This window comes from Lutra lutra, chromosome 18 (assembly GCF_902655055.1).
Source record: "Lutra lutra chromosome 18, mLutLut1.2, whole genome shotgun sequence".
In the NCBI taxonomy this organism is placed as follows: domain Eukaryota; kingdom Metazoa; phylum Chordata; class Mammalia; order Carnivora; family Mustelidae; genus Lutra; species Lutra lutra.
Window position 1 is genome coordinate 39,680,008 of NC_062295.1, and position 21,860 is coordinate 39,701,867.

The 21,860-nt window shown below is 61.1% G+C and overlaps 2 protein-coding genes across 4 annotated transcripts in view; one reads left to right on the top strand and one right to left on the bottom strand.

The window, feature by feature from the left end:
• Positions 1-4,262, top strand: part of C18H7orf50 (chromosome 18 C7orf50 homolog) — a 125,406-nt gene extending 121,144 nt beyond the window's left edge. For all 3 annotated transcript variants that reach the window (XM_047712642.1, XM_047712641.1, XM_047712640.1), the window contains exon 5: positions 3,498-4,262. In XM_047712642.1, coding sequence (XP_047568598.1) covers positions 3,498-3,680 — 183 coding nt within the window. In that variant the 3' untranslated portion in view covers positions 3,681-4,262. The remainder of the gene's footprint in view (positions 1-3,497) is intronic.
• Positions 4,263-8,895: 4,633 nt separating this feature from the next.
• LOC125090975 (cytochrome P450 2W1) lies at positions 8,896-14,498 on the bottom strand. The gene is made up of 9 exons (XM_047714297.1): positions 14,322-14,498; positions 12,716-12,878; positions 12,265-12,414; positions 12,036-12,193; positions 10,656-10,829; positions 10,166-10,304; positions 9,884-10,068; positions 9,545-9,686; positions 8,896-9,250 (listed from the first exon to the last, which is right to left on the bottom strand). Exons 1-9 carry the CDS (start codon positions 14,496-14,498, stop codon positions 9,036-9,038), a joined length of 1,503 nt encoding a protein of 500 aa, XP_047570253.1. The 3' UTR covers positions 8,896-9,035.
• Between the last annotated feature and the right edge of the window lie 7,362 nt (positions 14,499-21,860).

The following is a 21,860-nucleotide window of genomic DNA, read 5'->3' on the forward strand; positions in this document are numbered from 1 at the left end:
TGTCGGCCTCACTGGCCCTTCCTAGTGTCCTGGGCTGCCCTGGAAAATGGGGCGTGTGTATCTGAAAACCCAGCTGGGGTACTGGTGGTTTTCAGGGGCTTTCCAGAGAGGGTGTAGTAACCGGTGGGTGGAAGGGTAGATTGATCGATGGCAAGCCTGCTGAGGTCGGGGTCAGAGCTCACCTAGGTCTAGCATGGGCAGTGGGATAGAGGAGAGCCCCGAGCCACAAGTAGGTGACTATAGCCAAGGTGCCTAGGGATGCCGGAAAGGGAGGGGAGGGCCAAGCTGGCTGTTGGTGTGTGTGGTTCTGATAACAAGGCCTGGCCCTCAGTTCAGCAGACACTCCCAGGGCCTGAGTGGCTCAGCAGGGTTGGGGGCGGGCAGCAGGGAGGGCAGTGGGGGAGCCTGGTGTGAAAGCCAGAGGGTCCTTTGGTGCTCTGGACCCCAGATTCTGTAGACCGCGGTGCCTCTGCCTCCCAGCCTGCATCCAGCTGCCTCCTGATCCCACAGTCAGCCACACTCCTCACGCTTCCCTCTGTGGCCCTCACGCTGTCCTGCCCTCAGTCTCCCTCCAGAGCAGCCTGCCACCCTGGACAGGCCCTGCACTGCCGGCTCCCGTGTGGCACACATTTGGGCATCTCTGTGACTCCCCACAGCACAGTGCTGGGATGCTCCTTGTCGGGACCTTTGCAGCAGTGGCCCTCCAGCGCTGCCTGCCAGAGCAGCAGAGGCCATGACCTGGGGCAGAACCGTTCTGCGGTCCCACACATGTCCAGTCTTCCTGGTGCACTGATGAGCAGAACCCAAACTAGCATCTTCCTCCCCTGGGAACCTTGCTTCCAGCCCCCAAGGCAGAGGCAAACACGGCCCAACATTGTGGCGGCCATCTGGCTGCATAGGACAAGGGTGTGTTGGTGTGCACGTGCGTGTGCACATGGGTGTGCGTGCAAGCCCCAGTGTGTTCAGGAGTACTTTCTTCCAGGAACAGGACATAAAATTGGGTTTCAGGGATGAGACAGATCCGGAAGCCCGATCTAATTGTGAGGTGGACTGACGGGAGCTGGAGGGAAAGCCTGGAAGTGGCCCACACGTTCAGGACACCCTGAGGAGGAGGGAGCCAAGGCCAGTCGACGGGGAAGGAATCTGTTCCCCAACAAGCCACATGGGGCCAGCTGGATGTCACACATCAGAGAATGAAAGTGACCTCAGCCGACCTCTAACAAAAGTGAAAATGAGCCCAAGCTGCAGGCATCAGGGCTGACGCTCTCCCATCTTAACCTCGGGTCGGGCACAGCTGCCTTGAACACAGCTCCACAAGCACGGTGACACGGAGGGACAGACAGACGGGAATGAGACAGCCCCCCACAGGAAGGAGGAAGTGCGCATGTGCCCCGTGTCCTGCGGCCAGTCTGCTACCCAGGCAGAGCCTTCCTAGCTCGGTGACAGGACAGCCCAGTTTCAGAGTGGACAGAAGATCCATGCAGATGCTTCTCCAGACCAGACAGTCCAGGTGGCCGGGAGCCCCTGCAGCAGAGCCCCGCGTCGCTGGCACCCGGGGGGACACCCAGCAGCCCATGGCAGCCAGGCCAGCGAGGGCAGCTGGTGGCACGTGTTGAGCAGGACACAGCTTCTCTCTGCCATGTGCCTCTTGGAGCACCCTGTTCCCACGTTAGGGCTGGATCGCATCTCCGGATTTCTCCGAGGATGGCAATAATGCAGTGTTCACATTTTGTTCTCTCCATATAACCTTTATTTTGTCCAGGTTGCTTGTGGTTTGTGTGCTTGGCCTCTGACTTTGGAATCAGAGACTTTGCTCCGACACAGCGCCCTGTAGGGGTGGCCAAGGCTGCACATGCCCCAGTGGCCCATGCACTCCTGTGTGAGTTGATGTGCTAGACTCATGATCTTGGGTTTTCTCTCCTGTATCCTCCGATTTCAGAATAGAATCTTCTAGTCTTGCTGCAGGACACAGGCTTGGCTACTGATGCTGTGGAAGCTGGTGGAGGGCAGCCCATTGGAGGAGGCAGGGGGCAACTGTGAGGGAAGGGCGCAGCATGGGAGGGGTGGACTGGGGGGAGGACAGTAAGTAGAGGGAGGTAGAGTGAGGGGAGCCCATTGGTAGAGGCAGGAGGCAGCTGTGGGGGAGGCTCGGTGGGGCAGCCTGTCAGGGGAGGCAGGGGTGTAGCCCATAGAGGGAGGCAGAGGGTAACGTGAAGTGAGTGGGGGACGCAGCTGGGGAGGAGGCCCAGGGTGGGAGGCAATGCGGAGGGGGTGGTGGGCAGCCTGTCAGTGAGCAGCGTTGGGGGCACAGCAGGGGGAGGGGAGGGAGTGGGGAAGGCTGCTGTCCAGCAGGTGAACTCTTGTACCCCCTCCCTGTGCCCAGCCCACCACCCGGGAGTCCCTGCGCCTCCCGTGTCCGTGGCCACGGGCTGCTCTTAGCGCAGAGCTGCTTTGTGCTGAGATGAGCTCTAACTCATGCACCGTGACATTTAGCGCTGGAGCGTTTAGCTCAGATGAAGTTCATGTGTCTGGGGCTTATTTAGCTGCTCGTGCGCTCTGTGTCCCATCTAAGAAATCGTTGCCCAATCCCAGATCACCAAGATTTTCTGCCGTGCTTTCTTCTAAGAGTTTATAGTTTTAACTCCTCATTTGACCCGTTCTAAGCTGATGTCTGAAGCCGGCGCACGGTGGGGTCCAGCTTCCTGCTTCTGCACTGGGACGTCCTGCGGTCCCAGCTGCGTCCGTTGGAGCATTGGCTCTTCCCCACTGAAGGGTCTCTGTGCCCTTGTCAGAACTGGCTGACCGTGGGGTGGGGGTGGGGGGTGTCCCCGCCTGCTGACCATGGTGGGGGACTGTTGGGGGGTGGGTCACCACCTGGGCCCCGGCTCTGCCCTTGCCTGGGGTGTCTGTGCCAGTGCCTCTGCCTTCAGGACTCTGGCTTCAGAGTCGAGACGTGGGAGTCACTGACTGCTTCTTGAGTGGACCCGGCCATTCCTTCAGTCTCGCCTCTGGATGGTACCAGCTGGACCTGGAGTCAGGCAGCCTGGGGTGATGGCAGTTAAACTTGGTTTTATCCGCTTCATCTCTCTCTGACCTCCATTCTTTGTCCTAGAAGATCTCTCTCCTCACAAACACACCTGTCTCTTTAGTGGCATTTCAGGAGGGGTGAGAACCCAGAGCGCTGAGCCTGAAGCCCGTGGAGGGAATAGCCCAGGACTGGGAGAGGGTCTCTGCAGGAGGTCGGACCTCCCTCCCTACCTCCCCCAGTCCCATGGTCCTACAGGAGGGGGACAGAGTGGGAGCAGGTGTGTGGCATGGGGCGGGGGGGTCCTCTCGCTGGCACAGGGGTGCAGTCCGAGATGCCAGTTGCTGGGCCAGGAGCCCTGCCCCGAGCCTGGGACCCACACTGTGAATGCCTGGTTTCCCCACCACTCAGGGTCCACACTTCCCACGCCACCCCGCCTGGCCCCTGAGAGCCTCATCGTCTCCCCTCCCAGGTTCCTGATGAGCTCTTTTCCACCCTGCTGGCCTACCTGGAGGGGCTCAGGGGCCGCGCCCGGGAGCTGACGGTGCAGAAGGCAGAAGCCCTGATGCGGGAGCTGGACGAGGCCAGTGGCGCAGAACCCCTCCCGCAGGAGAAGACCCAGCGCATTCGGCAGGTGCTGCAGCTGCTCTCCTAGGGGGTGGCCGGCAGGCCCGTGGGCCACTGCCACCACTCAGGATGCGGCCACCCCCCAGCAGAAGGCCCCGATGAGGAGCAGGTAGGGTACGCGCTGGCCCGCTGCCCTGGGGACTTCCAGGCGCTAAGTCCCTGTGCCTGCTGGCACCTGACCCTTGGAGGGACTGACTCTGCATGGCCAGACTGTTTATAGACAATGTCGTGTTTTCGTGCTTTTACGGCAGAAAGTGGCCACTGCGACCTCACCTAGAGGTTTATCCTGGCCTCCCAGTGGCCCTCAAGACTGCAGGGTGGTTGCTTGTTGAGGGAAAGGTCTATTTTTCTACTCGGAATGTCTTAGAGATTGACCAGAGCCAGCCCATCCCTCCAGCTGTCGTCCATCCCCGTTGGGGGGTGAAGAGGGGATCCCTCTGGTGCCGGCCACCTGCATCCGGGTCACCTGCCTGTGTTCCCCGGTGGGTCTGGGCCATGCTTGCCCATCTGTCACCTCCTTCTTGGGGCCTGCTGGGCCCTCACTGACCAGTCCCAGGGAAAACCTGGCTGCATTTTCAATAAAACTGGCCCGTGTCGGCCATGGCCCTCATTCTGTGCACCCCGTTCTTACTTGCCTGTCCTGACTATGAAGAACTTGTCATGAGAGTGAATGTGCATCGGGCCAGAGCCGAGACCCCCGGGGACAGTATCCCAGCAAGCCCCCTGTGTGGCTCTTCTGCCTGGTGGTGCCAGGCACTTGCTCTGCGGGCCCGCCATTGGCAGGTGTCAGCAGTGTCCACACTGGCTGCCCTCCCACAGCCATCCCTGCTGGGAAGCAAGTCTGCTTCCCAGAAGAGCACTCATGTCAAACCCCCTGGGAGCCACTTCAGGCATGGCGGCCCACGCCACCTCGGCCAGTGGGAAAAGTTGGCAGGCCCTTGGGGAGGACCAGCGCTTCCTAGGACCCATGGAATCACACAGGGTGGCAGATATGTGTGGTAGTTTTAAAACTTCTCTCCCGTGGTTTTGGCGCCCTGCCCTGCGACGTGGGTCAACTTCCAGCACAAATGAAGAAGAGGAGACACCGTGTGACCCCTGGGATGAGGGCAGGAGGAAGAGGCATATGGCGCCCTTGAGACGCTTGCCATTGGGACTTGGCCTCCATGATGTGAGAAGACCCTGTCACATGGGGAGGACACATGGAGGGGCCACGACGGGTGCTCAGATGATGGCCGGTCTTCAGAGGGTGGCCACCCCACCTGACACCACGTGAAGCAGGGGTGAGTGTCCTCACCAAGTCTCGCCCACGTTGCAGGTTTGTAAACCCTACTGCTGGTATGCATGCAGTAGATAACCAGAACAGCACGAAACTGCATACGGTGACCTGCTTACAGTGTTCATCATGGTGCTGAGAGGGTCCCGGGCTCTAGGCCTGTGTGTAGACCCCTTATTCCAGGAGAGGCCTGGGACCGGCCAAGCTCCCTGGATGTGTCCCCTCCTCGTGGCATCCCCAGCTTAGGTTCTGCTGTGACTTCAGCTTCAGTTTCCGTGGAGCACCTGTGCTGAGGGACGCTGCTGAATGACGGGGTAGGGCATCGGGGTGCCCGGGCCCAGGAGAGGCCCACTCGTCCAGTGGGGGTCTCAGCTGCTCCATGGGGACCCTCTTCTCAACATAACCCAGACCCCTGGCCTCTAAGGGTCACAGTGCCCCACCTCCCACCCAACACCTGTACCTTGATGGCACCCCGCTATGGAAAGGGGACATGCTCTGCCTCGCCCTGGGGGGCATTTGGCCCTGTCCCCCACCCACGGATGCAATTGGAATTCCGGTCACACACATGAGCATGCGTCCAGTTCTGGGTTGGAGCAACTGGCCCGACTCCTCTTTGGCTCAGGTGGCCTTGGAGACAGGTAAGTCCTGACTCTGTAGTATCCATCAGGGGAGAACTCGAACACGGAAGCACTTTGGGAGCACCCGTCCATGCAGGTCTGTGAGTGCATCAACAGACCGGTGTGTGGGCTTCACAGCTCCACAGATGATCTGGGGACATGGACGGTCAGACTGCCAGCCTCACTAGGCCTGAGCTCGGAGGCATCCCGAAAGTTGCACTGAGAACTGGACATACAAAGGAAGACCCATAGATACAAAGAAAGGGCAGATTTTTTTTTTACAGAATCAGGGTTGACTGATTAAGAGCCATGGCTCTGGGTTTCCTGGCAGCCAAGTTGAAAAGGGAAACGCAATTGGTCCCAAGTCCTCAGTGTTTGTTACTGGATATGGTGGAGAGAGGAGGGCGCTCCCCAGTACCAGATTGGAGCACTTTCCGCCCTAAGAACTCCTGTCTGAGCATGAAGTGCTGTTCCCTCGAGGTTCCCCCAGGCGGAAGGGCAGAGGGAGGTGACACAGACACGTCACCCGGACAAACTGTCGAGAGGCATCACTTGGTGTGGGTCCAGCCTCGGTTGCTGGGGTGCCAGTCGGAGATGGCCCTCTGATGAGGCCCCAGGGCAGTGATATGGGAGGGCCTGGGGCCACAGGGCCAGGAAATGACTTGACCGTGGCTGCTGATTTCCCGCCAACACCCCCCTCACTGGAAATGACCCAGATGCCCATCAGCAGCCAAACAGGAAACCGTAGTGAGCACCGCTCACCCGTAGAAGGGAAGAAGCCTGGATACAGGTCACAGAATGGCTCTGGGTGGGGGACAACGGACCACAAGGGCATACCATTGACACCACTCAAACAACATCCTAGAGATGGCGGGCCAGCTCATCTTCGGTGACAGAACCCCCGGGGCAGGGGCCAGGCAGGCACTCGGGTGCCAAGGTGGCTTGTCAGCTCCATAAAGCGAAGAGAAGAGAACAATATTCCCCAGATATTCCCCAAACAGTGGCCTTGGCACATCTGGCAAGTTCCAGGTGGGGGGATTGTGAGGGGAGCCTGAGATTGGGGGGCCCAGGGGTCCCCTGCAGAGGCTGGAGGGGTGTCTGAGGCCCTGCTCACATCCCGAGCCCTGGACCGGGCTGAGTGAGGGTCCTGCACATACCAGCCCACAGGCCTGAGGGAGCCAAGCGGTGGGCACCTGCCATCAGGACCCTGGGAACCTCAGGTTCCCGTCACGGCCCAGGAGGGCACTGAGGTCACCGTGGGGCTTTTCTGCCCGACGCGCACGCAGAGCCTCCCGCCCCAGGGAGGGGCCCCGAGCAACATGTCTGTGGAGAGCTCCCACCAGAATCCACAGTTTCCACCTGGCAGAAAAGCTTCTCAGGTTTGTTCTTGGCAAATTAATCAACGAACCCTATTGGCTGCTTTGGAGAAAACTTAAGTTGCCCAGGAAAGTGGTTCATTTTGATGCCTGTTCTTGTAAGTCAGGCGACATGCGGCTTGGGTTCTGTATCCTGCCCCTGCCTGAAGCCCGCCGACCTGGGAGGTGCCGCGGATCCCGCTCCTACACGGGGAGCAGCTTCTGGAAACAGCGTTGCAGCAGCGCCAGATCTCCCACAAAGACAGGAGACCCTCAAACGCTAGTGTTTCCCCTATTCTGGTTTTCTGCGTCCTCCCAGCAAGCCCGCCTGGAGCAGCCGAGTCTCCTCCACCCACAGCTTTTTGGAAGGGTTTCCACAGCCATTCTGGAATGTTCTGTGATGCTCTGAAGGATGTTCTCAGTTCTTTCATAGGGGTGAACTTAGGTCAGAGCCATTCTGTTTGCCCCGAGTGACTGCGGAGAATAAAGTGGCCCAGCCCTGCAGAGGTGCTCCCAGACCCTCCATCAGTGTCAGAGGTGGCAGGCAGACAGAAGGAATGCGACGACAGAACACACTCCTCACCCACTACCCAGCTTTTCCCAGAAGCAAAGTACACAGACCCCTCCCCAGAATAACCCCTTCCCTTCCCCTGCGGGGGCCTAGCATGAAAAGCGTCCGTCACAAAGAGACTCGCCCCCGCTGCCCACCCCAGACACTGTTCCCCCGTGGGGATACAACCCGATCCTTATCCTTTCTCCCGTGGGGAGCACTCTGCGTACACACAGCCTCGGGGACCCCCTTCTGCAGCTGCTCCAGGAATTGTCCTCATTCCTGGTTTGCCATGATGTCCCACTGTCATGTCCTCAGCCCCACCTTCCGCCTATCTGCCAGCTCCCTCTCAAGGTGTTCGTCCTCCCACAAAGACAAACCTTTGAATTTAGAAAGCTAAGGCTTCACTGTTGGGAAGGGTTGAAGGGCAGACGAGGGATATGGGGGATCAGAAGGAACCAGGGAAAAGGCTCTGGGGCATGGCACTTCTCCTGCCCGCCCTCTGTGCCCCCCACCCGGAGCCTAGGCAGGAAAGGGTAAGTGGGGTGGCCCAGAGCCACCATGCAGCCAGGACAGGGCCAACCCTACCCCTCCAGGCTCCTAGGCCACCAACGGGTTGCCAGATACAGGACAGGACACCAGATAACGGGAAGTGTGTTGGTGCTGGGGCGGCCTATGGCGGCCCATGCTGGGGAGGACCCCACAATGCACCCCAACCTGGCATCTCTGGGCCCAGTCAGCAACAGCCCCCGGCCCAGAGGCCCTCTCCTGGGGGCCTTGGTACATCTTGGGCGTGGGGGAGAACAGAAGCTGGGCCTTGCGATATGTGTCTCCACTTGCTTCAAGGTCATGTGAGGTTGATGGGGTCCAACAGGAGGGGCCCCCAGCATCCTCCCTGCAAATTCCTGATCATCCTTCCTGCTCAGGCTCTGCTGTCACCCCTGCAGGGTCCCTGATCCTCTGGTGGCAGCTGTCCCTCGCCTGGTCCTAGCACCACGGGCAGAACACCTCCTGGACGTGGCCCCCCAGGAGCTGTAGGAGCAGGGTGGGGTCTGCAGGGAACCCAGCGGCCCAGGGCCTGGCACAGCACAGACTGAGTGTGCTGGGAGCACGGGGTGGATATCTCTCACACCCCAGCTGCCAGGGGCACCCCTGTGCCTGGTGGGTGCCTGGCCAATGCTGGCCCTGTGGAGAACTGGATGGGGGCAGCATGGAGGGGGCGTGGGGAGAAGAGGCCACGGGGAACCCAAGGAGGCATGCATTGGGGTGTGGAGAGGGGGTGCTTCACCCCTGGGTTGTGAGGGCACCCTGAGGTACGGGTGGGGGGCCTGGGTGCAGACAGAGGCAATGCTGATGCCCGAGGGGTCTGGGGGCAGAGGGCGGAGAGCAGGGAGCTCAGGGCAGGGAGGGGGGCCCAGTTGCCCTGGGAGACTGGAGGAGAAGGGCTAGAGACGCCTCTGGGCAAGGGGAGCTAGAAGGGGGCTGAGCCCCCAAAAGAAGAGGATCAGCCCAGGAGGGGCTTTCTGCCTGTCCATCCCTTTATTTGTCCTGCATCAATCCTCCGCAGAGCACCCAGGCTGGGACCGGGTCAGAGCTGGTCTCCTGGGTAAGAGCCTCCGGGCCTGGGCACCACACAGAGGGCCTGGGCTGGCGGCCGCATGGTGAAGGCCGGGGCAGGCGTGGTGTCCAGGGCAGTGGGGCTAAGGCCAGGCGGGGGCAGCAGGCGGTATCTGTGGAGGAGGCCGGCAAAGAGCAGGAACAGCTCCGACCTGGCCAGGCTCTCCCCCACGCAGATGCGGCGGCCTGCAGAAGAAACCGAGGCACAGGGTGGGAGCTCCAGGCCTGCTCTTCGCAGGGCTGTGCCAGGGAGCCCGGCCAGTTTCCTGGAGTGGAGGGAGAGGGGAAGCTCTGGGAGGATGAAGGAGGACTGGAGCGGGGGCGATCTGAGAGCAAGGTCTGCGGTAACCAGGACACGGCCAGCTCTGGGGGCAGAGAGGCTGTGGGCAGCAGGAGGCCCAGCAGGCTTGACCCTGAGCTTCCGAGGTCTCTGGGGTTGAGGGGCCCCATGCTGTCCCCACCTGTGAGGGCTGTGGGTACCTGCAGAGAAAGGCAGGAAAGCAGCCCGCTTCACAAAGCGCCCCTTAGCGTCCAGGAAATGGCCCGGGTTGAACTGGCGGGGTGTCTCCCACTGTGTCTTGTCCAGGAGCACCGAGCTCAGCAGGGGGATCACAGGCGTGCCCTGTGGGCAAGCAGCAGGTGGGCGGGGCCCGTACCCCTCCCCACAGGGGTGTGCACTGAGGGAGAGGGTCCCCCCAGGAGGCCAGCCTGGTCCTCGGGCCAGCTGGGCCCACCCTGACCCAGAGTAGAAAGGAGGAGGGAAGGAAGGGGGAGGGAGGGCCCTGCCCACCCGTCAGGGTCCGGGAGGGGCGTGCCCACCTTGGGGAGCAGGTAGCCGCCCAGCTGGGTGTCAGCCGCCGTGCACCGTGGCACATGGGGCAAGAGGGTGATGAACCGCTGGACCTCGTGCAGCACAGCATTGGTATAGGGCAGGGATCGCTGGTCCTCCAGCCGGGGGAGCCGCCCGGGCCCCAGCACACGGTCCAGCTCTGCCTGCACCCGGCCTGCGGGTGAGAGGTAGGGCCAGCATCCCTGGGCCTCGACGGACCCCCACCCACCCCTCAGGTGGCCGTGTCCTGGGAAAACAGGCTGGGAGCTCACCTTGCACACTCGGGTGCTTGCCCATCAGGAGGGCAGCCCACTGCAGCGTGGCCGACGTGGTCTCTGTACCGGCCATGATCATGTCCAGGGCACAGGCCACCATGTTGGCCTCAGCAAACAGGCCTTGGGGCTCTTGCCCCTGCAGAGGTGAGTTGGATGGGACTCAGCTGGAGGCTGGGCTCCATGGACCACCCACCCCCGACCCAGCTCTGGGCTCAAGAAAGGAGCAGAAGGCAGAGCCTTGGCGGGAAAACAGAGCCGAGTCTGCTGAGCACCTGCCACGTTCTGGGCTCCCCACATCCTTGCAGCCACACCTTGAGGCAGGCACTGCAAATGCCCCATTTCACAGATGGGGAGACTGAGGGGCCCTCAACTAGGAGATGGAGGAGGTGGTGCAGGACCAGCATGGACCCCCTCCCCAACCCCACTTCTCCGGGGGACCCCCCAGATGCCCCAGGCCTCTTAGGCGGTAGGGTGGGTCTGCCCACACCTGGCCCTGCTGGATCAAGGCGTCCATGTAGCTCTTCACAGGGCCTCCCCCGGGCTTGGGGGGCCGCCGCCCCGCCAGCAGGGTCCTCAGGATAGAGCGGACCTCCTCTATCTTCCGCAGGACAGGCCGGTGCAGCCGGAGGAGGGCCCCGAGCCAGGGGTAGATGTTGAATAGCTGAAGGCGGAGGGCGAGATAGCAGGTGGGGTCAGGGTGCGGGTCCCAGACCCCCCAGCAGGTGTGTTCACCCGTCCAGGTCACCAGGTGCTGCCCCAGACTTCAGGCAGAAGTGCTAGGTAGGTGCTGCCAGTGGCCACAAGAGGGCGCCAGCTCTGTGCGGGTGGGGGGTGGGGGAGGAGCCTGGCCCTCCTGGTGGGATCAGCAGCCCCCAGGGCTTCCAAAAAACCCTCCCAGGTCAGGAAGGGGCTGCCGCAGGACAGGTGCTGGTTTCGCGCCTGCAGGCAGCTGTGATAATGCCCGTCTCTGTCCACCAGAGCCAACAGGATGGTGGGGGGGGGGGTGCCGCTCATTAACAAAGAAGAATTGGCAAACTTAAGAGCTTCAGCAGACCCCGCTGTGACCAGGTTGTCTGAGGGACCAGCACGTGCCCGGCACGCAGATGTCCGTGGCTCTTCTGGTGCACTGTGACCGCTGGATGTCCCCCAGAGCATTAGTGATCCCTGGATGGATTACACAGGGCGCCTCTGCGGTGAGGAACATTCTACTCCGAGCCCTCGGCTCCATTCTCCTGGGACTGGCCGTCCCGGCAAGGAGGTCAGATCCTCCGGTCCAGAGGCTGTCAGAGGCCCCTAGGACAGGAGCATGAGGACTGGAGACTCTGGCCAGCCCCTGCCTCACGCACAGGACCGCAGGTCTATAAATACACGGACTGCGACCAGAGACATGTGCTTAGTGACCTATTGCGGAAATGGTCATGATGGCCAACATTTCACACTTTGAAAAAGAAATCTGCCTGCTCCCAGGGGTTCTGAAAATGGGCAGGGCCTGTTTGCAAAATTCCTGTGACACTGTGAAGGACCCACGTTGGGTGGAGGGTCCCTGGGTTCAAGGGCTGGGGGCAGGGGGACATCGAGCCCTGTATCCAGGGAAGAGACACTCAGTCCCCATCCCCACCTCTGAGCAGGTGCATCTGGACCAATGGTCAGGTGTGGGAGGGGGCAGACGGGGACTCCTGCTCTACACCCTCATTGCCCAGAGGGCACAGAGGACTGGCCTGGGGTCACATGATCAGTGGGTGTCAGAAACAGGACAGGCCTTGGACCTCCTGGCTTGGAGTCCAGTGCTGTTTTGGCAAGGTGGCAGCTCACCTCTCTCGGGCAGAGACGACCCCCTACCCTGAGACCAGGAGCAGCCACCTCTCACCTGCAGACTGGGGGTCCCCAGGAGGACCATGACTTCGTCAATAAGGCTCAACAGGGACACGAACACGGGATCCTGGTATTCAAACCGCCGGCCAAAGAGCAGCGTGAACGTGATGTTGGAGGGGGCCCAGCCCAGCAGAGCCAGGGGAAAGGGCTGGCCTGGAGTGGGAGGGAGACGGGCCTCAGGGGTGAGGGGACCCCCACAGGGGGATTCCCTGGCCCCCACTCACCTCTGTAGCCGTCCAGCTCCCCCATGAGGCACCTCAGCTCCTGCAGGACCTTGCTGGCCACGGGCTCCCTCCCCACACCCAGGCTGTGGAGGGTGCGCACAGTGAACTGGCGGGCAGCCCTCCAGCGTGCCCCAGATGAGAAGAAGATGCCTGCAGGCCAGACAAGTCGCCCGTGAGCAATCCCGGGTGCAGGCAGGGAGCAAGGTTGGGGGACCTGGCTGGGGTCTCAGCCCCACCCCTGAGCCTCTTCCCCCAGGAGCTGGCGTTGGTGAGCCACGCCCACTCGTGGCGTGTCATGGTCCCTGGCCATAGGGACACTGTGTCCCTCCCCAGGAGCCATGCTGGGCACATTCTCCTGCTGCTTGGAGAAGCAGACCCCCCCACACTGGGGTCCAGGGACTCCTATGCTCAGCTGTCCTCTGCCCACTCCCTGCCCGCGCCACACACCTACCCCCACCAGCCTGGATGAGCTGGAAGATGGCGATGGGGGGCCGATCAGCCAGCTGTGGTCCGGTGCCCACCAGGGCCTCCCTCACAGCCTCGTAGCCAGCCAGCACCACCGTCTTCTGGCGCCCCAAGTGGACAGTGAACACCGGCCCGTACCGTTCGGAGAGCTGGTGGGGACAGGCAGGAATGAGCCAGCAGCCCTGCCCCCAGGCCCCAGTGAGCACCCCCAGGCTGTGCCCACGCAGGGCGGACGCGGCAGACTTGGAGCCAGGGCTGGCACAGGCAGGGTCTGTAGAAACTGGACCCGCCGCAGGTGTGCACAAGCAAAGGCCTGGGGCCGAAAAGCAGGAGCCGGTCCCCGGGGGCAGTGGCCTGCTGGACCCCACTAAGCCCCCTCCCCATCCATTCCTGGAAGGCAGGGAGAGCTGCCGCTGGTGCTGGGTGTCTCCGTCATGGTTTTCTTTTCTAGGGAAACAGCAGAGAGGGCTCCTTGGAACCCAAAGACGAGAAAGCGGGCAGTGAGAGCAGCCGTCTGCAGGGTGGTCTGTGCTAGAAGCCCAGGGGTCCTCACAGGGAGCAGAGGGTCTGTCCCCACTCCGACAACCCCCCAGCACTGAAGCCCAGACAGACAGGAGCAAGGGGTGTCCAGACCTCCCGCGAGCCCTCCCGCCCAGTCTGGAGGCACAGAACCAGACTACATGGCAACACGTAGTCTGACATCTGATGCCTCCGTGTGTGCCCATTCCCCTTCTGTGCCTTTACACATGGGGACACTAAGGCCCAGAGGCACGAAGTGAACTGCTGTCCATCACATGCACCGAGGGACAGAGCCAGACCTGCCCTTCCTGTCCACACCCACTCCACTCCCCACACGCGGGGCAGTGGCCCCCGAGCCCGACACCAGGCACAGCCTAAGAACCCTGGCGCCCCGGGTGCTTCCTGCAGCAGCTCTCCTGAGGGGCCAAGGCTGCAATCCTTTCCTCTCCACCCACATGCAGGGCTGGGGGGGTGGGGGGCACCAGGATTCAGCAGTGCTTCTGGGGAAGGAGGGTAGAGTGGTGGTGGGAGCCGTGGTTGGGATGGGGGGGCAGGCTTGTACCTCTGCTTTACCTGCTGGGCCAGCGGTTCCTGGCTGCAGGGCAAGGCAGCCTGCCCTCAGTGCGGGGCCAGGACTGTCTAGCCTCCAGCCCAGGCTGGGAGCAGCCACACGGAGCAGACGCTCCCTACGCCCCAGGCATACCTGTGCGCTCATCCAGGTTCCTTTCCACGAGGGCCCTCTGCTGCATGGTACTACTCCCAGGAGCACCTGCCTCCTCCCCTCCCCTGCCCCCAATCTGCGCTCTTCTGTAGGTGCTTATCAAGTGCTGCCGCCTCCAGGAAGCCCACTGACCCGACACTCCTGACGCCCTGCTCCTTAAATGGCCCATCCGCTTCTCCGTAGAGTGGGATGTCTTTCTCTTCTTCAAGGCAGGGTGGGCACTTGGGCCTCTTGTGTCCCCTGCCAAGCGAGCACCAGGCTGGGACACAGAACTACCCCCAAAGGGGTCCTGGAGCACAGGCTCAGCTTCCCCTGAGATGGGGCTGGGCTGTCCAGGACCCGCCTGCCCTACCTCCATCAGTGACCGGTCCTGCTGTGACACACGCATCAAGTGCAGGTTTCCAATGAGTGGGAGTGGGCGTGGCCCAGGGGGCCAGCGAGGGGCTGGGGAGGGGGTGCGGGTGCAGGTTCGCAGCAGCCCCCAGAGCCCCAGGAGCAGCAGCAGGATCCCCAGGAGCAGCAGGGCCATGAGGACGGCAGACAGCGAGGCCCCAGCTCCCCACCCTGTGCCTTATAGGCTGCTGGGAGGGCGTGCCAGCGCCTCACCCCCCACCCCGAGAATGTGGACCGAGCAGTTTACAGGGGACAGTCAGGCAGCTTAAAGTGACAGATGTGCGTGGAATGTGGGGGTCGCATCTGTGGCAGGGGGCCAGGGGGCCAGGAGCGATCTGGGGGGTGGGCATCTAGACCTTGCCCTGGGGACATCTTTGTCCCTTGCCTGCTGGAGAGAACACACCACAGGGTCCAGTCTGCCCCTCCTGCAGGCCTCTGCCTCTGCCTCAGTCTCCCCATGAGAACTGGAGCTCATGGGGCCTTGGGATACAGGCCCAGCTCTGAGGGGAGCTCTGATCCTTCCTCAGAAGGGCCTGTGGGGTAGAAGGTCCGTGGAGACCCTGGGGGGATGGGCCAAGAGGTTCCGCACAGCAAATGCCTCCCATCACAGGGCCCACAGTGTCCCCTGCAGCGTCCAACGGCGAGCTTGCCCTGAGTGACAGCCTGCTCCCTGATGGCTTTGTGAGTGTGGTCACCTGGAGCGGGAGGCCCTGGCCGGTGCAGGGCGAGGCAGGGGGTGCCAGCTGGGTTTACAAGCCCCCGTCTGTCTGTGTCACACTCCAGTCTCCTCACCCCCGGTGCCCCGAATGGGAGGGGAGGAGGCGCCCCATGAAAAGGAGCTGTGAGGGGCGGGAGGGCTGCTGGCATCAGAAGTGGCTGGGCCTGCTCCGCACCACCTGCCCCGACATGAGGCAGTGGGAACCCTGTCCCCATGTGGGGCCCCTCGCTGCGGGGCCTATCTCCTGGGTATGCCATCCGTGCCCCTCCACAAAGCTCAGAGCCAAAGCAGCCTGACGGCCACCACCCCCTTCTAGCCTCTACTTGCACACCTCCTGTGATGGGGTGCTCACTGTCTTGCGGGCAGACTGTCCCGTTTCATGGCCTGCAGCTGCGACGAGGGAGGACGGCTCTCTAATAGCTGTGTCTCCAGGTCATTTGGGCTGAGTGCCAGGTACCAAGGCCACTACGAGGCGTGTGGGCTGTGGATCCTTGTGGCCCAGGACAGTCCACTGAATTAATTATGCCAGCATTTATTTAGCTCCTGTGTGTGCTAGGCTCCGCCTGCAGCTAGGGCTGCAGAAATTGGTGGTCAGGAATCCAGAAAGGGTCCCCCAGCCCCGTGACAGAGACCCACGTGGCAGGGGCTTTGCCACTGAAAACACCTTGGGCATTGCTGCTGAGCATTCGAGTCACAAGGTGGAAGGGCGTTCCGGCCAAGGGAATAGGCTGTGCAGAGCCCAGAGCAGCAGCAGGCAAGGTGCTGGGTGGAGAGCCGTGAGAGGAGGGACAGTGCAGTGCGGCCCAGCGCGCTACGGGGGGGGGGGGGGGGGGGGGGGGGGAGCCGGGGTCCCTGGGCTGAGGTTTGAGGGTTGGTCCTTCCTCCTCCTTCAGGTCGGTGAGGCCTGGGCACCTGTAAGCCACGCTGGGCGTGAGGCCCACACCGCAGTGCCACAGCCTGGGTGGCTGCAGAGCGGGTGGGCCCCTGCAGGGTGTGGCTGCATGGGTGGAGGGGATTTTCCAGAACCGGATGGGCTCAGCCAGTTCCTGGTGTTTTACCTGCAAGACCCTTGAGGTCCTCCCAACAGCCTGGAGGGGGGGGTCACCCCCATTTCTCAAGAGAGGAAGTGGGACCCGGGTTTGAGGGGCTCACAGCCCCCCCCAGCCTCTGGGTGCACTGGCGATGAGGGGGGTCAGGGAGGAGCCCCCACAGCACCCAGCACGCGCTCTGCGGGCATCCCACCCACGAGGCAGGGGTGTGGTGGTGAGGGGCGCAGACTTGAGAACCAGACTCATCAGATTAGGTTCCCAACCCTGCCCTCTGGGCTTCCCGACCCTCTTGGTATTTCCTGGGATTTCATGTGGATGGAGCCAGCAGTGTGTGACCCCGGGAACATGGCCCCGGCCCCTGTGTGCCAGGAGAGCCCCGTCCCGTGGACCAGGCCCAGGTGAGGCCAGCCAGGCACCTGGAGCTTCTCAGGGCCCGGCCGGCAGGGCTGCAGCTCGCAGTCCTGAGCGGGGAACTAGCAGCTTGGCCAAGAATCTCTCCGGGTACCATGAGTGGGGAGGGTTCTTCCACATCCAGGTCCCAGAAAGATGAAGCAGGGAGACCCAGCGGGTTGTCCCCACCTCCCTAGCTGGTGGTTCTGCGGAGCCACGCTGCCCCACCTGTCTGCAGACAGGCCTCAGCTTGGGGCCTCAGGGAACCCACCTGGCAGGAGTCCTTTCCTGTAGATGCAGGTAGAGTTTATGCTTGTTCAAGTCCAGCCTTTTCAAGGTACGGTTCTGCAAGTTCTTACCAATTCATGCAGTCATGTGACCACCACCAAGACCAATATAGAAACAGTCCCATCCCCCCACCGATTCCCTCTTGGGAACCAGGAGTAATGATTCCTGGAAACTTTAGATAGAAGGTGAAACTGAATTTGCTCATCAGCTGACCCTAAAGTTGGGACTGTCTTGGATTGTTGGTGGGGCCCAGTGGAATCACAGACCCCGAAGGGAAGGAGGCCGTGGAGGCGAGCCAGAGCGAGGGCCTTGTGGGGGCTCCCGGGGGCTGGCTGGCCTGCCCCAGGGTGGCAGGGAGAGCCGTGTTGGACTCTGACCTCGGGAACGAATTTGATGAACTTGTGTTTTCAAGCTTCAAGAATGAGGGCTTGAACATCAGAGGCTACAACCTGTAACCCATGACCTGTGACCTAGCTTTTGAGTCACCTCAGGGGGGCCCTGAGGCTGCCCCAGGCCCAAGGGGAGGAGAACTGTATATGCGAGGGACAAGGTTCTAGAAAAGTCTGTGGAGGATGGAGGTGGGGAGCACCTGTCCCATCTGCCCTCAGATTCGGCCCTTGTCCCCTGGGGACAGGCTCAGGGTCCCTCCTCCCCAAGGGTGTGGCCTCTTCTGTGTGTCTCTGGTCCTGGGGCCTTGATGCCATAGACCTCATTGACACTGATGGTGCTGGCCAGGCCTTGGGAAGCCCCCTCCCCGCCACCCCCAGGCCACCTCTCCTCTAGCTGCTCATCTGGGGCCCTTCCCCTCCTGGGCCCAAAACTGAAGCAGCAACAAGTGTCCCTCCCACAGGTCCCTTCCTCGGCAACTTCTAGAAAGGGCTGCTGCCCCCCTGGCTGGCCCCTGCCCCCCCAGCACCGGGGAGGGGTCCTGCGCAGGTCCCTGGCGGCCCCACCCCAACCCCCTGTGTGAGTCCTGAGGCTGTAGCAAAACCAAGAACCACAGCTGGGCCTCTGAAACTCCAGAAATACACCCGCGGGCGGGACCAGAAGTCCGCACGGAGGTGTGGGCAGGCTGGCTCCCTGCGGGCTCTCGGGGAGGACCCGGCCTGCCGCTCTGGCCTCGCCCGCCATGGCCCACAGTGGTCTCACCCAGAGACCCTGCGTGCACAGACCGCTGAGTGCGTCTTCCGTGGGTGCCACCTGTCCACGCCCCACAGCACCCAACAGGCTCTCTCGGCTGGAGGCATTCGTGTGGTTGTTCATCTGTTCAGACAGACAAGGGACACACACCTCGCTGCGGCTCCAGAGTCCACCAGGGGTCGTCTGTGAAGTGAGTCCCCTCCCCGCTAGGCGCCCCCACCCCGCTCGTGGGTCCTCCCAGAGGCTCTTGGCATCTGCGCGTGCCTTCGTTTGCTGTGTTTCTAACTGTATTCACGCAGCTGGTGTCCCAAGCGCGCCATCGGACGAGTTCTCGTATGCGCGCAGCTACAGAGCCTTTGCCACGACACAGACCATGAGCATCCTGTCCGCCCCGAGTCTCCTCCTCCCTTGTCTCCCTCCCTTTGTTCAGTTGCCTTTTATTCTTGCAGTGACCATGTGGCCGGATCAGACCCCGGACGGGTGCCTCATCTCCTCTCTGCCATTCTGTCTCAGTTGAAAACATTCCACTCGAAATACCTGCGTGCCCAGTTGCAAGGGATATGCTGGGTAATATAGGTTCCCAGCACCAGAATCCCTGAGCCAAGGGGCTGCCCCTCGTTAGATGCTGGCCAATGTTCCCTCCGTACCTGGCGGGGCATCATACCCATTGTCCCACAGGCAGCCTGGATCTCCCCACCACCACCCCCATGAAGGGCATCTGAAGGGCCCTTGCCTCATCGGCTCCCCACCCCCCCATGCTAATGCTGGGTCAGGGTCTGCTGGGCTTCCACTCTGCCCCCTCTCATCTCTGCTCACCCCTCCAGTCAAGGGCAGCTCAACGATCTTCTTGGCAGAAATATCATCTTACAAACTTGAGACTCCTGAACATCAGGGCCCTGCCTACACCTTCTGGGCTCCAACCACCTAAGGGGACCTTCTTCCATGTCTCATGGCTTCCACACCCAACCTTTCTGTGCCATCTGGGACTCTTTGTAGGGGGAAAATAACCCCAAAGTGGCTGGAGTGTTGTCCTGGGTGGAATGGCCTCCCTCCTCCCCAATTCATGTCTCCCTAGAACACCAGAATGGACCCATATTTGGAAATGGAGTCTTTGGAGACATAATCAAGTTTAGATTAGGATTAGGGTGGCCCTAAGTCCAGTGACGGATGTCCTTATAAAAGGCAGAAAAGTAGAGGACACAGACACAGAAAAATTCAGGGGAACTTGGAGGCCAAGAGGGAGGGTATGGCCCCAAGCAAGAAAGGTGGGGCCACCAGGAGCTGGACGAGGCAGGAAGGACGCCCCTCCCCGAGCGCCCCCAGAGGGAGCATGGCCCTGCCCACCTCAGGTTCAGCCCTCTGGCCTCCCTGGTGGGAGAGAACATGTTCCTGCCCTCAAGCTAGACGTTCACATGTAGGAAACAGAAAAACTGCAAGTAATTGTTTTTCCTATAAAAATGCAAATCACTTCTGTCTGGCAGAAAAGATAATACCGAAGGTCACGGTTTATTGCCCCGTGAGCTATTAACCTGTTGTAGGTCCAGTTTAGCAATGCGACTCCGGCAGCCTTACTGTTCCTCTGACCAGCTGTGGCTGTGTCGGGGTTGGGTGCCCTTCGCAGAACCAGCTTTACCATCTGGCTAAACTCCTCCATCCTTGCATTAAATGAAACTAACACAGGTGCATCTTCTATTTCTCTGAGAACCATATTTTCATCCTTTGGAAAAATAGACTTTTGCAGCAGAATTATCAAAGTAGAAAGATCTGCAATGTCTAGTTTCAGGCAAGGTTCGATCTAGGGGCTGTCTTCAAGGGGGAGTATCTCAGCCTGAGGTTGAGTGCCCTCAACTGATGCTGGTCAGGTCATCTCCACCAAGGCTGGCGCACGCTGCAAGCTCTTGGCAGAGCCAATGGTCTCTGTTTTACACCGCTGAGCTGGGGATGTTTGTTACATGGTGCTAGGTAGCTTGTACACTGGTTGCATCCCCTTGGACATGGTTCTCTCCATGAGAGGTGAGGGGTAAGTACCCCTGCCTAACCGGGTTCATCCTTCAAATGCTGAACTAACTGAACTCTGCTGTATGCCCAGCACTGTTCCAGAGGCCTCATGCCAACAGCCTGGCACTGAAGAGGGTTTCCAGAAACATCAGTTCTTCCCCCACTTCTTGTATCTGTGCGCAGCAGATGGAAATCCTGTCCTCTCCCAGCCAAACATCTCATATAAAGCAGTAATCATTTGCCAGGTACAGACGTGTCTATTAAAAGCTGTCTGTCATCTCTGGGTCAGCAGGCCTCCAGTGCTTCATTGGTCCCTCAGGGCTGCTGGACGGAGAGGCTGCAGGCAACCTTGGGGGGCAGGGCTGTCCTCTTTACTGCTGAGTGGTATGATCTAGTCAAGTGGAAAAGTGCTATTTGCTGGGTAATAAAAGTGTCTTTTGTTCACTGCTCTGGAAACATATTAATGAATAACCCAGTACGTGGCCCCTGGTTCCAGCTGCCTAAAACGGTCATTTATTTGACAAGATCAAGGTGCAGTTTTCCTTTTGTAGTTTTTAGTGGCCCCAGAACACTAGGCTGACCAAGGCCTCAACAATGGCAATGGGCTTTCCCTGTGGACCCCCACCAGCCCTGGCAGCATCAGGGCCAGCTCCATGCCGGCCCGGACACACAAGTGAATGCAGCCTCAGGCACGGAGACCCAGTGGTGGACACTGCAGAGGGGCAGGCATGCTGGGAGGGAGCTGGAGGCCTTCCGGAGACCTTGAGGAGGGGGCAGGCACTATTCTTCAAGGCCCCTGAGTTATAGAAAGTGTTCCTAGTCCTGACAGTAGAAGGAGGCACAGTGCTGGACCATGTCAGGAACTGGGGGTGGGGGGAGGCAGGGAGCTGGTGAGCCCAGCTCTAGGGCCCAGCACGTGGTTGGCATTGGGGGTGGCAGGGATGCAGGTTCACAGAGCACAGGTTCGCTGGGAGGGCAGTGATTCTCCGTCCAGATGAAATCCAGAGTCCCAGTTTGGGGACAAGGGGTGGTTGCCCGGGGGACGGGGCTGGGAGGAGGCTCTGCATGGAGAGCTGGGGTCTCCACGGAGCCCTTTTGCTGTTGTTCTTGTTGCTGTGATAATAGTAATAAGTGACCGCCAGAGCCCTAGCTGTTCCTGATGCACTTAGAGTTCCTTATAGGTGGAGCTGCCCCTCTTGCCCCCCATGAATGCATAGCTGAAGACCTAACCCCCATCACCTTAGGTGACCTTTTTTGGAAATAGCGCCCTTGCAGATGTAATTAGTCACGATGAAGTCGTTAGGGTGCGCCCACCCAATCTGGCTGGTGTCCTTGCAAGCAGAGGACATATGGACACAGACACACGGGGTGGGGGGGGCAGCCAGCACGGGAGGGGGAAGGTAGAGACGGGGTGTGCACAGGCGCTGAAGAACCCTCGGACTGCCGATGACCAGGCGCAGCTGGGGCGCAGCCTGCAACCGGGTGTCCCCAGAGCCTTCGGGAGGAGCCAGCCCCACCACATGTCCGTCTCAGACGTCGGGCCTCCAGAGCCCAGAGCAATCACACTTCTGTCGCTGGAGCTGCCCGGTGTGGGACTCTGTGTCGTGGTGGCCCTCGCTCCTTCCTGCTCAGCAGGTAGGCCCTGCGGACCCCTGGGGATGCAGAGGGGCCGCATAGCCTGCTGGGACCCTGCCAGCGCACCTGCTCTGGGCTTCCTGCGGGCTCAAGCTATGTGTCTTTGAGCTAACTGTGGAGCTTCTCTGGACTTCCGTCTCCTCGTCATAAGATGACGGCTGGCCTCTACCAGTGGGTCTCGGCGAAGGTCCGACGGAAGGAGACTGCCAAGGACTGGGCAAAGCCGCCAGATCAGGGCCTTTCGGAGCCCGGCTGGGGCGGGGCCTCTGGTGCGGGGGCG

Excerpts from the sequence above, each read along its gene's own strand:
- LOC125090975 (XM_047714297.1), bottom strand. The coding sequence starts at position 14,498 with ATGGCCCTGCTGCTCCTGGGGATCCTGCTGCTGCTCCTGGGGCTCTGG. Across the intron at positions 12,415-12,715 it reads GCTCATCCAGGCTGGTGGGG|GCATCTTCTTCTCATCTGGG; the intron begins GTAGGTGTGTGG and ends TCTGGCCTGCAG. Across the intron at positions 10,069-10,165 it reads CAAGCACCCGAGTGTGCAAG|GCCGGGTGCAGGCAGAGCTG; the intron begins GTGAGCTCCCAG and ends TCTCACCCGCAG.